General features: G+C 42.5%; 1 protein-coding gene across 1 annotated transcript in view; it reads right to left on the bottom strand.

Annotated features, from left to right (window-relative positions):
• Positions 1-13,499, bottom strand: part of ANKK1 (ankyrin repeat and kinase domain containing 1) — a 262,862-nt gene that overhangs the window by 88,928 nt on the left and 160,435 nt on the right. Inside the window, exons 3-4 of the mRNA XM_086957376.1 lie at positions 10,999-11,150; positions 7,319-7,368 (exon numbers count right to left, since the gene is read on the bottom strand). Of these exons, the coding sequence (XP_086813502.1) occupies positions 7,319-7,368; positions 10,999-11,150 (202 nt within the window). The remainder of the gene's footprint in view (positions 1-7,318; positions 7,369-10,998; positions 11,151-13,499) is intronic.

Genomic DNA, 13,499 nt, shown 5'->3' with positions numbered 1-13,499 from the left:
ACAGACCACAGCTGCGTCCACTTCAGCTTCAGAAGGACCACGCTCCACCACCACCCGCAACAGGTCCCCCGCAGAAGCTGGAGCAAGATCACAGCCGACCAGCTAGCCACATCCCTGAGCCAGAACCCTCCCGCCAGCTCCCAACCAAGCCGCCAACAACCTCACAAGGTGGATCAGCAACTGTGCAGACGACCTCGCTCCACTGAAGACCCCCCCGCCAGACCCGGCACCAAGAAAGCATCCTGGTTCACCGACGAACTCAAGAGCTTCAAGAGGAACTGCCGAGCCCTCGAGAAAGCCTGGCGCAGAGACCCAACTACAGACAACATGACCACCCTCAAGCTCGCCACTCGACAACATCACCAGCTGATTCACGCCACCAAGAAAACCACACTCAAGGAACGACTGTACAACAACGCCCACAACAGCAAGGAACTCTTCAACATCGTCAAAGAGCTCTCGAACCCTAGCGCCGGAAACAACAACATCACTCCCTCGCAAGACCTCTGCAACTCGCTCGCCTCGTTCTTCCACAGCAAGATCGCAGACATACACAACAGTTTCAGCAAGCACACAGCTGACGCACCCTACAACCGCACCAACGCCCCCCACCACCACCCTCGGCGCCTGGACCCCGATCAACACCAAAGACACCATCCGCACTATGAACTCCATCCACTCCGGATCACCAACCGACCCCTGCCCTCATCACGTCAACAAGGCCGACTCCGTCATCGCACCCCATCTGCGGAACATCATCAACGCCTCCTTCAACACCGCCACCTTCCCAGAGAGCTGGAAGCACGCCGAACTCAGCGCCCTACTGAAGAAACCATCAGCGGACCCCACCGACCTCAGAAACTACCGCCCCATCTCGCTCCTGCCTTTTCCTGCCAAAGTCATCAAGAAGACCGTCAACAGACAGCTGGCCGCCTTCCTCAAGACGAATGGTTTCCTCGACCACTCGCAGTCCGGCTTCCAGGCCAACCACAGCACCGAGACCACCCTCATCGCAGCCATTGACGACATCCGAACCCTGCTCGACAACGGGGAAACAGCGGCCCTCATCCTCCTGGACCTCTCCGCGGCATTCGACATGGTCTGCCACCGCACCCTAGTGCAGCGCCTCAACAACACCGGAATCCAGGAGAAAGCACTGGAATGGATCATCTCCATCCTCGCCGGAAGAACACAGAGAGTCCACCTCCCCCCGTTCAGATCCGAGGCCACCGAAGTCATCTGTGGCGTACCACAAGGATCTTCACTCAGCCCCACACTGTTCAACATCTACATGAGCCCCCTTGCGGCCATCGCACGCCAACACAACCTCAACATCATCTCCTACGCCGACGACACCCAGCTGATCCTCTCCCTCACCAACGACCCCGCCACCGCCAAAACCAACCTACACGAAGGAATGAAAGACGTAGCCGAGTGGATGATGAACAGCCGCCTGAAACTGAATTCAGACAAGACGGAAGTCCTCATCCTGGGATCTTCGCCCTCCGCCTGGGACAACTCCTGGTGGCCCCCTGCCCTGGGCAGCGCACCCAAACCAACATACCACGCACGCAACCTGGGCTTCATCCTGGACTCCTCCCTCTCCATGACCAGACAAGTCAACGCCGTCTCCTCGTCATGCTTCAACATCCTACGCATGCTACGTAAGATCTTCCGGTGGATCCCCACTGAAACCAGGAAGACAGTCACCCAGGCCCTCGTCACCAGCCGACTAGACTACGGCAACTCCCTCTACGCCGGAAACCACAGCCAAACTCCAGCAAAGACTCCAGCGCATTCAGAACGCCTCAGCACGCCTCATCCTGGACATCCCCCGACACAGCCACATCTCTGCACACCTGAGAAACCTGCACTGGCTCCCCGTCAACAAGAGAATCACGTTCCGACTCCTCACCCACGCACACAAAGCTCTCCACAACCAAGGCCCAAGATACCTCAACGACTGCCTGACCTTCTACACCCCCACCAGCCAGCTTCGATCGACCAGCCACGCCCTCGCCGCCGTCCCCCGCATCCGAAGAGCCACTATGGGAGGAAGATCCTTCTCCTACCTGGCGGCCAAGACGTGGAACTCCCTCCCCACCCACCTCCGCCTGACCCAAGACCACCTCTCCTTCAGGAAGCAACTCAAGACCTGGCTGTTCGAGGAGTAGCGGACCCCCCTCCCCCAGTGCCTTGAGACCCTCCGGGTGAGTAGCGCGCTATACAAACAATCCAAGTTCTTGAAGAACCTTCAAAACCAGTTGGACATTCTATTGAACCTTAAGGAAAGTCAAAGCAGACAACTACCAATCCTCAAGATAAGAGAAAAAAGAGACACCAGAAAACTGAACCAAGTACCTTGGTGAAGATTCTGGGAGACGTTAAGAGACCAAACGGCAGGACTGGAAACAGGAAGTGTTTGTCTCCCACTGAAAATCACAGGCATTGCTGACTGGTTGAGTGAATCAGGATGTGAAAATACGAATCGTCAAAGTCTCATGTGACCACATAGTTGTTGGAAGAAAACAAATAAATAATTGCCTGTAAAGTGATCATCTTGAAGGTTTTCAACATAACATATTTGTTTAACTTTGTCAAATCCAGTATTGTTATCCAGCTCCAGTCTGGCTTTAGAACCAGAAGCAGGCACCATAGAAACCCGCCATTTGTTGTTCCCATGAAACTGCGACTACTGCTTTCTTCTCCACTAGGACTTGAATGCCGATGAGCATTGCCTGTGATTTGGCATCATCTTTTGATAATGTGGTAGGACGAAATAACTAGTATGTGTGTTAGGGAAATCGGATCTGATAACCCTGTTTCACAGACTCCCGTACCCACTGGTCAGAGGCACCGGCTGTCAATTGAAGATAGGAATGACTTAACCTTCACCCAACTTGCAGACAGTCATTTTTGGGGTTAGTCCTTAGAGGTGACACTGGTTGGTTGGGATTTGTTCCCAAACGCGCCTCACCCCCAACCCCAGGACCAGCCTCAAAAGGGACATTTATATTGGTAAGTCAATATCAGATGCTTGAAAATAAACAACTTCTTAATGGATGCCAGTTTAAAAGCTCTAATAATGCTCTTCTGCAGCTTCTTAGACCAGTTCATCTAACTCAGTTCCAAAAACCTTAGGACTTGGGGAATTTAGACAAGAGTTCCATATTTGCCAGAAAGATTGTCAGATCACCACTACTTTGAATACAATCTTAGAGGAACTGGAAATCATTCAGATGGACCGGCGCAGTGTAGGCAGCATAAGTGTTAGCTCGATTCACAAAATGAGATGCGCCATATGACCTCTTACGAGAGGATTCAACCTTTTTATCCACTACTTACGTAAGTGTTCCATCCTCAGACACAAGATTTGTGGTAGAAGCCATTGAAGTCAAAATGGTATTAACCTTTGGAGTTGAAAAACATTATTGGGAATAAAATCCCTCATCCTGCTGGCTCTTATGTTCAATACCAGAGGGTGCCTTATTTGGGCACGGAGATCACAGAACTGTGCCCCTTAAAATAAAATCCACTTTGATCTTCTTCAGACTCATACGCCACCTCCTTCAGGCATTTGTTTCTAGGCTCTGCCAATGCAGAGTATACTCCCTTCTTAATGAAAGACTGTAAGTCAGTCCTGGAAATGTGTAGGATTTCACCACTATCTGCATCCTGCAGCTCAGTGTGATGCTGTTTTTTGGATATCCTTACACCCCTCCATAGCAGAAATGCGAGAAACAGAAGTACTATGCAACCTTGTTCTTGGTTTTAAATGTTGCTAGGAGACAATATCTCACAAAGCAGCATCACACAGAGCTGCGGAAAATCTCTGTCGGGAGGTGGAGATGCCTCATATGGTTTTGACTGGGATGAGAAGGATAGAGATGAGGTAATATATTTTCCTCTGGGAGAAAAAAAAAATTGTGCCATTGCATAAGCGCTACATAATTTCACCAGGCATATTTCTAAAATACATAAAATAGCACATGTAGAAAGAGCTCTGTGAAACAGGGATTTATACATGTTTTTCAGAATAGGACCTGGCTACCTTCTACTGTCAGCTTTCTAGGAGCCATTCTAGAAAACTTTCTGGATGCCAGAAAGTCATGAACCTGTCCCCATTCGAGGTAGGAAAGCTGAAGGTGCCAATTTGTGCCTTTCTTTGTGGATTATGCCCTTCAAATCTCTAGAACTTAGTGTAAAGCTAAACTGCTACATTAGACAAGTTGATTAAGATGCCCGAAAAGAGCACAGGGCCTAATAATAACATAGCCATGGTGGTAATGCGACCACCTCTGCACTGGTGGACTGGACCGCCGTATTACAAGTGTGTCGGTGTGACCGTCCCGGGACAGCTGCAACCACCTGTGATCCGTGATCCCGTGGAGGAGGAGCAGTGGTCAGAGGAAGAAATATGCTGGTGGTGCTATCAAGAGTTTCCACACTGCTCTTCATTTCAAGTCAGTGAGCCCACCATGAAAAGGGTGGCCGTGAGGACACTAAGGAGGCCCTTAAAGGGCTCCCTGTCACCTCTGTACATGAAGGTGCATGCAGGGGGATATGGAGTGCCCCCTGTATTTCTGCACCCCCCGTTTCTGCGTGGGAAGAAATGTATGACATGGTGCATTCCTTCCTGTTATGGAATGTGCTGCAGCGCTTCCATGGAGATGCCTGTCATTTCTGCAACTTGTGGGTTAAATTTCACCAATATGAAGAGGGCTCTGGATTACCAGAGACTGAACACGGAGCACAGCTTCAAGGACAACCAACTGTTGTCTTCCTTATTTACAATGTGGTTTTAAACAATAAACCAAATGGACTCAATAATCATTCAAAGCTTAGTTCATTGTGTATATCATGATTGAAATAACGTAATCTAATTGTTACAAAAAAAGGAGGTGATAAACAATTTCAGCAAAGTAAAATGTTCAATGTACTACATACAGTCTTTTAAATATCAATCATCAACTGTACAATGAGGTAAATGCTGATTAAGAAAATGAAAAAAACAAGTCCCAATGCATTTCGGGTTCCTACATGTGAACCCTTCGTCATTGGAAAACAAATGAACAAAATATGCATATGAAAGTCAGCAAAATCCTCCAATCATTATCCTCATCCGCAGGACGCCTACAACACAAAAGTTGACTACTGTCACTTCTAAATGGTATGTATAGTCATACCCAAAACAAACTTCACCTGTTACAAAGTGATGACTTAGAATTTGCACTCATGTGATAAATAAGACATGCTAAGAAATGAAATGGAATGGAGTAGGGAAAAGAGATGAAGGAAAGACATGTGAAAAGGACTGTGAAAAAATGTAGAATTCCCAATGCATGGGGATTGTTTGTGATGATGCTCGTGGGTGGTATTCAGTGCAAAATGATAAAAACACGATGAGGTGTGTATACATGCTCTAAACCAAGAGTGAGGTGAAAGTGAGTGATGTACCTTAACCTCGAACTGGGTGGAATGAACTGTATTCTTACCCTTGTGTGAAGGCTATATGCCAGAGTGTAATTCTGTGTGGTTCCGATATACGTCGGTGAAGACGTGTGTTAGTTCCGTCTGGAAAATAACAAATGATAAATGATAAATGATAATGATTGTAATTCTGTAGCTGTTGAGTGAACGCTGAGGTATCCGTAACGTTACTAAATTGAATCGCTTACCTGTGTTCAATGTCAAAATGAAGAATACTGTCTTCGTATTTTTATCAAGGAACTATGCCTTCGGTTCTGTAGCGGAAAAAAAAGAAATCTAATGTAAATGTTGTTTAAGGAAAAAGTTTACTGCCGTGTGTGTGCAGAGCAATAACGGGCTGTTACCTGTAGTATCGGGTCCGGGCTCATTTGCTCCGTCCGCGCTTCAGCGTACGAAAGAAGCTATCCCAAGATCCTTTGCGGTTTTAAAGGGGTATGCTCATCAATGCTCAGAGCTATAAGCAGGGTTCGAGTCCCGCTGTTTCAAAAACTGGGACTAGCTGCGTTGCCCCAGTGTGTGGAATAAATATCCAGAAAATCAAAAAGTCGAAATCAAAAATATTACGCGATGTGAATGAAAAGCTATGGTGTCATAATTCAGCGCGAAACAGTGTTGTTGGGCTAATGATCCCTAAAATGTGAATAAGTCAAAATTAGAAAAAGTGAAGAATTGCAAAGCTCACAGATAGAGCGATGACCTATTAGAGTTATTGTGCAGAAAATGAACAAGAAAGAGTACACTCATATGAAGAGAATACATAAGAGTGAGGTAAAACCATGAGTGCAAATTCTGTACAATGATGTCAATTTCTGTTAAAGCTGAAAGTTATTTCACAAAAAGCATAACATTACATAATGGTCACCAAGACATCCAATCCTAGGTTTCCCAGGAGAAAAATGAGGGTAAAAATTGCACAAATAAATTGTGCATACCTTTATTCAACTTAAACCCAGACAAGATTTTCTCTATGAAGTGAATAGAAGTAAAGTCATATTTAAATCCTTATGCATAACTTTCACTTAGAAGCAATGATGCACCAGTTTAATATTTAGAATTAGATGTTTCATACAGAATTATGTAAACTGTCCTGATTAAGCTTTATTTGAACTCCTACAAAAATATTGAAAATACATATATTCAGTTTTTTTAGAAAGCTTTACAGAGCAAGAGGTACATGGTTATCAAGGTCTACATTTGCGGACATGGCCGATCATATAGGCCGAAAAGTCACATGGGGACAAATACACTTTCTCCCCTCCAAGAGCTTTCAAAGGTAGCAAGGGTTGGTGGGCTCAGGATCCACATGCACAGAATTAGTTTTAAAATGTCTCTGTTAATCAAATTGGTATATTCTTGTGAGAAGACGAGTAAGCCTGACTTCCCTTAGAGTCAGACTTACCAATGACATTTATCTGTGGTAATGTCCATTTAGCACAGTTCAATTGACTATGACAAAACAACAAGTCTTGGTGATGCTTCAAAATGAAGAACAAAAACTGCAGAATTGGCCAAGACATATTAGGAAGGTACAAACGAGAATGTGATTGAAGGGGCAATCAATAGAATACAAGAAACTAAGAAACATTCAAATAGTGCAAAAAAGGTCAGAGTACGAACAAGACACAGTTTTATTAATACCTCTTCCGAAACGTAACGTGATATTAACATATATCATTGTATAAGCTAAAATGTACTTACCTTCAAGGTTATAAGACAAGAGGATGAGTTGCCTTAAGGAAATTTACACACAGTTCTCTTATTCAACAGCGATAAATCCCTTTTGGCTACATTATCAGAACAACTACCTTACTGAACAAAATTCCTTTACCTGAATATGGTTTCTTTTGTGTAAGGACCTCCCAAATTACCAGACCAAAGCTGCAAAAAGAAATAAAATTATCAAAACTTACATCATGTCTATCAGGAAAGAATAACAACTGTCAAACAACACAAAAGTTACTAGCACACCCAAAAATCAATTTCCTATGAAAACATGGCCCTAACTATACCTACCCAGTGGTGGCTTCCACACACGCATGCACAAACGTGTGTGTGTGTGTGTATATATATATATATATATGGTTGTTGTTATTCTTAAAAAGTTACATTAAATCAAATGTTTGTTATTTTATCATTTGAAATGTAAAATTAAATTATTTAAAAAAAATAATTTAACTTTCAATAAAAATGCAGAATAGAATTCCATCAAAAAAAGGACTTGTTAAAAAAGCCAAATAAAGAAAGAGTTGTCATTGGAATTTTTTTATTTATATTAATAGAAGGAATACTACTTAAAAGAATTTAAAACCAGATAGACATGAAATACATAAGTAGCAGGGGCATCCCTTGTTGAAATATAGTGTCATGTTTATCTAAGAGAGGCCAGGAGAGAAATCACCTGCAGGTGGTGTGGGGGGACAAGTGGGATAAGGAGGATCTCTTCTTTTTAAAAGATGGTGCAGGCTTTACAATTAGGGGAGATAGCTATGAAAGAGGTATAGATATGAGTAGACGAATATCAAGGAATTTTCAGTGGTTGGTGGTATCAAATATTTTTTGTTTTGGGTAGGATGTTGGGGAAACTACTTACTTTAGTCTTTTTTATGATTTCAATGTCTTCCTAATGATAAATAATTTATGATATGTTAATATTTCAATATTATTGCAAGTCATAGGGCTGGATTCATAGTTTGACACCTTCAAAATGTGATGGATATGCTCTCTGCTGTATAACAAGGATTATAGGATATAGTGCATTTGTAATACATTGCATGGAATATCTGTCACATTTGTGGAAGAGTATCCCATCCTTTGGACTGTAAATAAGGGCCAAAGTGTTAAACTCTGTGTTATTACACAGATGCATATCTAGAAGTTATTGTGTAATCAGTAAGAGAGTTATTGTCTGTGGCATGTTTCATCTCTGTTAAAGCTGATTAGGCTACATTTTGCAGTAATTAATCATTTGTAAATTGTCAGGACAATAAAAAATGAACAAATAAAATACAATTTTAAAAGGGAAAGGAGAGCAAAAGAGAGAGAGGGTGAGTCAAAAGTCTTGATAGAGAAATTATCGGAATAACGTTCTTGTGAGAGAGAAGCAGTTGGAGATAAACAGAGCTGGAGTAAGCAAGCTAGAGAAAGTGAAAGACAATGTAAGTATTATTCTTGAGATAGAGACACTAATAAAGCTCTTTGAAAAAATTAGCAAGAGATATTCTAGTTAAAGACATTTAGAGGGAAAGGACCTCTGTGTAATGTTTGTGCAAAATACCGAGAGAAAGACTATCGAAATAAATTTCTTACTAGAGAGTGAGAGTTAAAGAGATATTATGAGTATCAGACACATAGAGAGCAGTAAAAAATGAATTTAAGTTCTTAGCTCTTATGAGAAATTGAGACAATCTAAGTACGGATAAGTAAAGTAATTGCGACAAAGCTTCTATATAAAGTACTCAGGAGAATGGAACATAATCTATAATAATATTTTTACAACAAAAAAATTGAAAATCTATGTAAAGATCTTATGTTAGAGAGCATCCCTAGGATAAGTTATTGAGGGAGAGGCAATCTAAGTAAAGTGTTTGTGTGTGTGAAACAGACAGACAATCTAATTAAAGTTGGAGAAACAGAGAGAGTATTAATGCCGAAGCAAGTGGCTTGACATAGGGTATGAGCAATAACAGAATATCAAAAATCATTAAAAAAAATGTAAATAGGGAAGGCACATACATTAATGAGACATTTATGAGATCAGCTTGAAACATAAATTGCATGGCATGTAACCATATGAAATATTAAGTAAAGAAGTCAATGCATAAGTACCCCAGCAATTCAAATAGCGCTTATTGTAAAGTTAGCAAACAGAAGGTTCTTTGAACAGTTCTGTTTCCCAATAATAATTCCACATAGCGTTCACTGCCAAGGCCCCAATTCTGAAGGATTTTTTTGACATGATGAGGCTTCAAATGAGCATGGCTGAGACAACTGAATTTGTCACTGCTGGAGCATTTGCACGAAACCAAACCATCACTGCCCCTTGTCCTTGTATGGGACTTTGTGGACAATCTCTGCCCCAGTGTGATTGCATGAGTGATATTGACAAACAGCATAAACAGACAGCATCAGGGGCCTTAGGCTCAGGTCAATGCACCATAAGAGTGTGTTTCTACCTTCAGAGAATTTCTTTTCAGAAAAGGTGGTATTCGTAGATAGATGTGCAGCATGAAGGGGAGGATGGAGAAGAAGGTTTTACAAAGGATGGGAGACATTTCCTTGCTACAATGAAGCAGGTGCGTGGGCAGTTTGACAGAGAAGAAAATTAAGGAATTAAAGAAAAAAATGGACAACATGGAGATGAACAATTGTGGGTGTGCAGAAGAAGGCTGTGCATGTTGAAGGAGTTGCTGCCAAATTGGAGACAAAGTTATATCAATAGGAGAAGTAAGATTCTACTAATGCTGAATTTGGGAGGTGTGGAGTGATTTCCATACTGTGACTAGAGGACCAGAAAGAACATGTGAGAGCTTGTACTCAATCAGGCGATTCTGAGATACCAGCATTCCTGAAAGGAGCAAATCTGTAGGTAGTAGTCAGAGACAGAGATGGAACCATTTAACTTGAGGACACTGATGAGGTTGCCTACACTAAACATGGGCTCAGAAGAAAGAGATATAAGCAGTGAGCTAGCAATGCTTCAGGAGGAGGACACAAGGGAAGATGCCTTGAATACAGTTGTTTTGTAAAAAGCGGCTTTTATCTAGGCCATGAATCTTGCTTTTCCCTGACTAACTCTATTAGAAAAAGGGATACTTCTGTATTTCAGTGAATCTATAGAAAAGAGAAGTAGTCCGTCAGAACTTGTGAACAGATATTTTCAAGATAGAAGTGCGTAACAACTACAATGGATCATGTATCATGGATCAGGAATTATCTGCAAAGAATTCACAATTGCTGTAAACATCATTCTTATTCAGATGTAACTGTAGCTGCTGGGGAAACAGAATGTTATATAGGAAAGCAACCAATAAATTGTAATTAGTACAATACACTATTGTATTTGTACAAAAATAAATACATGATAGCGCATAAGAGAGTGAAGAGATGGTGCTGTGATCATTTAAAAAACATGTAAATAATATCCACAATGAAATCAAATGCATCTAAAGATGAATGATTTGGCTGTGCTAATTCTAGTTAATGCAGAAACTGGCCCAATGACTCTGAATTACTGCTTTAGTATCAGTTTTACGAAAATGGGCAAACCAAAACAAGTTAAGACGATGTTTCAATACCAAAACATGTTTATAGGGTCTTTGTCAAGGCAAAGTCAATGATTGTTGGTGGACCAGCCCTCTTAGAGAAGATTGTGACGGTATAGAGATAAATCTGCGTATACTGCTGGGGTAGGTAGACTCTTAATTCACCATGCGGGTATCTAAAGGGAGTTCAGCTCATTGAGGGCGCTTTGAAAAAATAACTCATTTCATACTCCCTCACAGCCCTTACCTGTAAATATCATGCTTAGTGCTTGGTGTCCTGGTGCTCTGCAGGAACATTTCAGGAGGAATGTAACTCAGTGTGCCTCTTAGTGCCGATTTCTCAATATATTCCATACGGGTCGAGTGCTCCTTAAATTTGGATAAACCAAAATCGGAAATCTGAAAAAAACAATAAATTAGCATACTGTGATATAATCTGTAATGTGTTTATGTCTAGGGAAGCCTAAAAAGCAGATATTGTTGGCATGCAGTACCCTAGACACAAGCTTCAACATTCAATCAATTGTCCCTCTTACAATAACGTGGTGCATCATACAATATCTGGTTCTCATGTCTCAGAGCACCATAGTAGCCTGGAAAACCAATTAATGAATCTTCATCTCACATAATAACTGAATGTAGGAGGTTTCTCCCTCACCATGCAATTGCGTGTTGTTTCTCACATGACGTGCCTGAGATTCCCCTGCATGCTGACCCCTTTGTCCTAATAATTCCTGAAGTTTCCCTACCCTAGTTCTGTCAGAAGATGTGGAATGGAAATGAGCATGCTCTGACCAGAGTTTCCATTATTTGTGTTGCCTTGCAACTGAGCAGACTGGTTATCAATGTTAATCTGAGGTGACCAAATTTAAGAAGAGAAGCTATATTAAGTCTAAGCCCTTTCCACAATACATGGGACACCTGCTTCCTAATAATCGAATTGGCACCCGGAGGATCATGTGCTTCCACAAGCACAGACGCATAAACACACAGCCATACACATACAGATATATAAAGGCACACACAAGCACAGACAAACACAGATACAACAGATATACTCAAAGACACAAACACATAAACTCAAACACACACAGGTATGCACAGGCACCTATATATACACTCACAGATATACTCAGTGAGATAACATATTTGAGGACAGATACTTCTGAGGGAGCGAATGACACCTGCTGACTTCTGGATACACAGTACTACCACTTTTGGACAGCAGGGCTAGTTATGGCTTTCCTCCAATTAAGTTGTGACACTCTTTAGGGCATTGCACATCTTTTATGAAAGGATCCACACAGGAAGTCTTTTTAGTTATGTATTTTGAAGCAAATTCATTTTTCCCAACGTAAAAATTATTTTGGGTGATTACCCACCCCCAGATGGTTGTCACCAAACGTGCACCTGCACCCACAATAATCCATTGAGAGACACTGCAATACAAGAGTTAGTGATCAGTGCCCATTGCAAAGAAAGAGCCTTCTTACTCGCTTATACTAACCCCCACTAGCCACCACTTTGACACCATCTGCCCCCACGTGATTTTGTACTGGTGTACATCACAATCTCACCTGATTTAGAACAATAACACAACAATATATATTTCTTAATGAGTTAACTGTCCGCAACTGTTTTATGTCCGCACTTGAATTTAAAGTTGTGATTTACTCAGACTTAAAATTATCTCAATATCAAGTAATATTATTTATTAGCAGGGTTGGATTAGTAAGGTGGGCACTCAAGCAATGGCCGCGAGCCATTATCTGAGTTTTTAGGCAGTCTGGGGGCGGTTTGGTTGGTGTCTTTGTTGTTCGGATGCCACCAGCGGCCCAGTGGGTGCATGAGTGGCCTTTCTGGAGGCAGATGGGTGTCCACTACCTCCCTTTTACCAATGGGCAGAGGTGTCACTCCCTTTCTCTCGCTGGGCTGGCCCATTAAAGTATGCATACTGAGCGGGGCAGGGGGCCTGAGCTGAAGATGCCTCACTTGTTTTCAAGTGTGTTTCAACAGTGTGAACTAATCTGTGCATTTATTTTATCTAAGTAAAGGTAAGAAAACATACCATTGTCAGAGACCCCCCCACTTCTTTTTTATAAAACTTCGGCAAAACAGTGCTTTGCGGAAAGGCAATATGCAAATGTGGGCCAATTTTTTTTAGCGAGCCCGGGCCAATTTTTTATCCCAATCCAACACTGTTTATTAGTCTTTCTCACCACTGTGGCAGGTTGTGGGTGTTTCAGGGTGGAATGCAAGTCAAGGTCCTTCAACAATTACAAATTTGCAACATTGCAAATATTCACAAATCTTTTGCAGGTCCAGTTAAGATGTGCCCAATCAATGATTATTTTTTTTCCGGGTGCAAAGGGTGAAGGAAGGAGCTTGTGAGTGAGGTACATATTTTTTTCGTAAAGAAACAAAAAAAAGTATATTGCATGCCAAATGCACTGAACGCAGTTAGGGCCTAATTAAATGTTATGCAAACTTAAGTCTGCCCGCCATCGCTTCAGTCGTGGGACCGCCCAGCCTCCTGTCTGAGGTCCCGACCGACAAATTAGGATGCGACCAAACAGTGTTCGGTCACACTCCTATGCTCTACAATAGGAGCATGCATTCCGACCAGAATGCATGTTCTCATTGTAAAACAAAGAGGTGCAGTTCATCCGTGCACACCGCCATGGGGTGCAGGGATCACCCTCAGCCACACAACCGGAGGCTGTGCACCCATGATGGCCTTGCTAGGGG

Source organism: Lissotriton vulgaris, chromosome 2_1 (genome assembly GCF_964263255.1).
Source record: "Lissotriton vulgaris chromosome 2_1, aLisVul1.2, whole genome shotgun sequence".
NCBI classification, from domain to species: Eukaryota; Metazoa; Chordata; class Amphibia; order Caudata; family Salamandridae; genus Lissotriton; species Lissotriton vulgaris.
The sequence above is the reverse complement of the archived record's forward strand: the minus strand, read 5'-3'. Positions and strand labels throughout refer to the sequence as shown.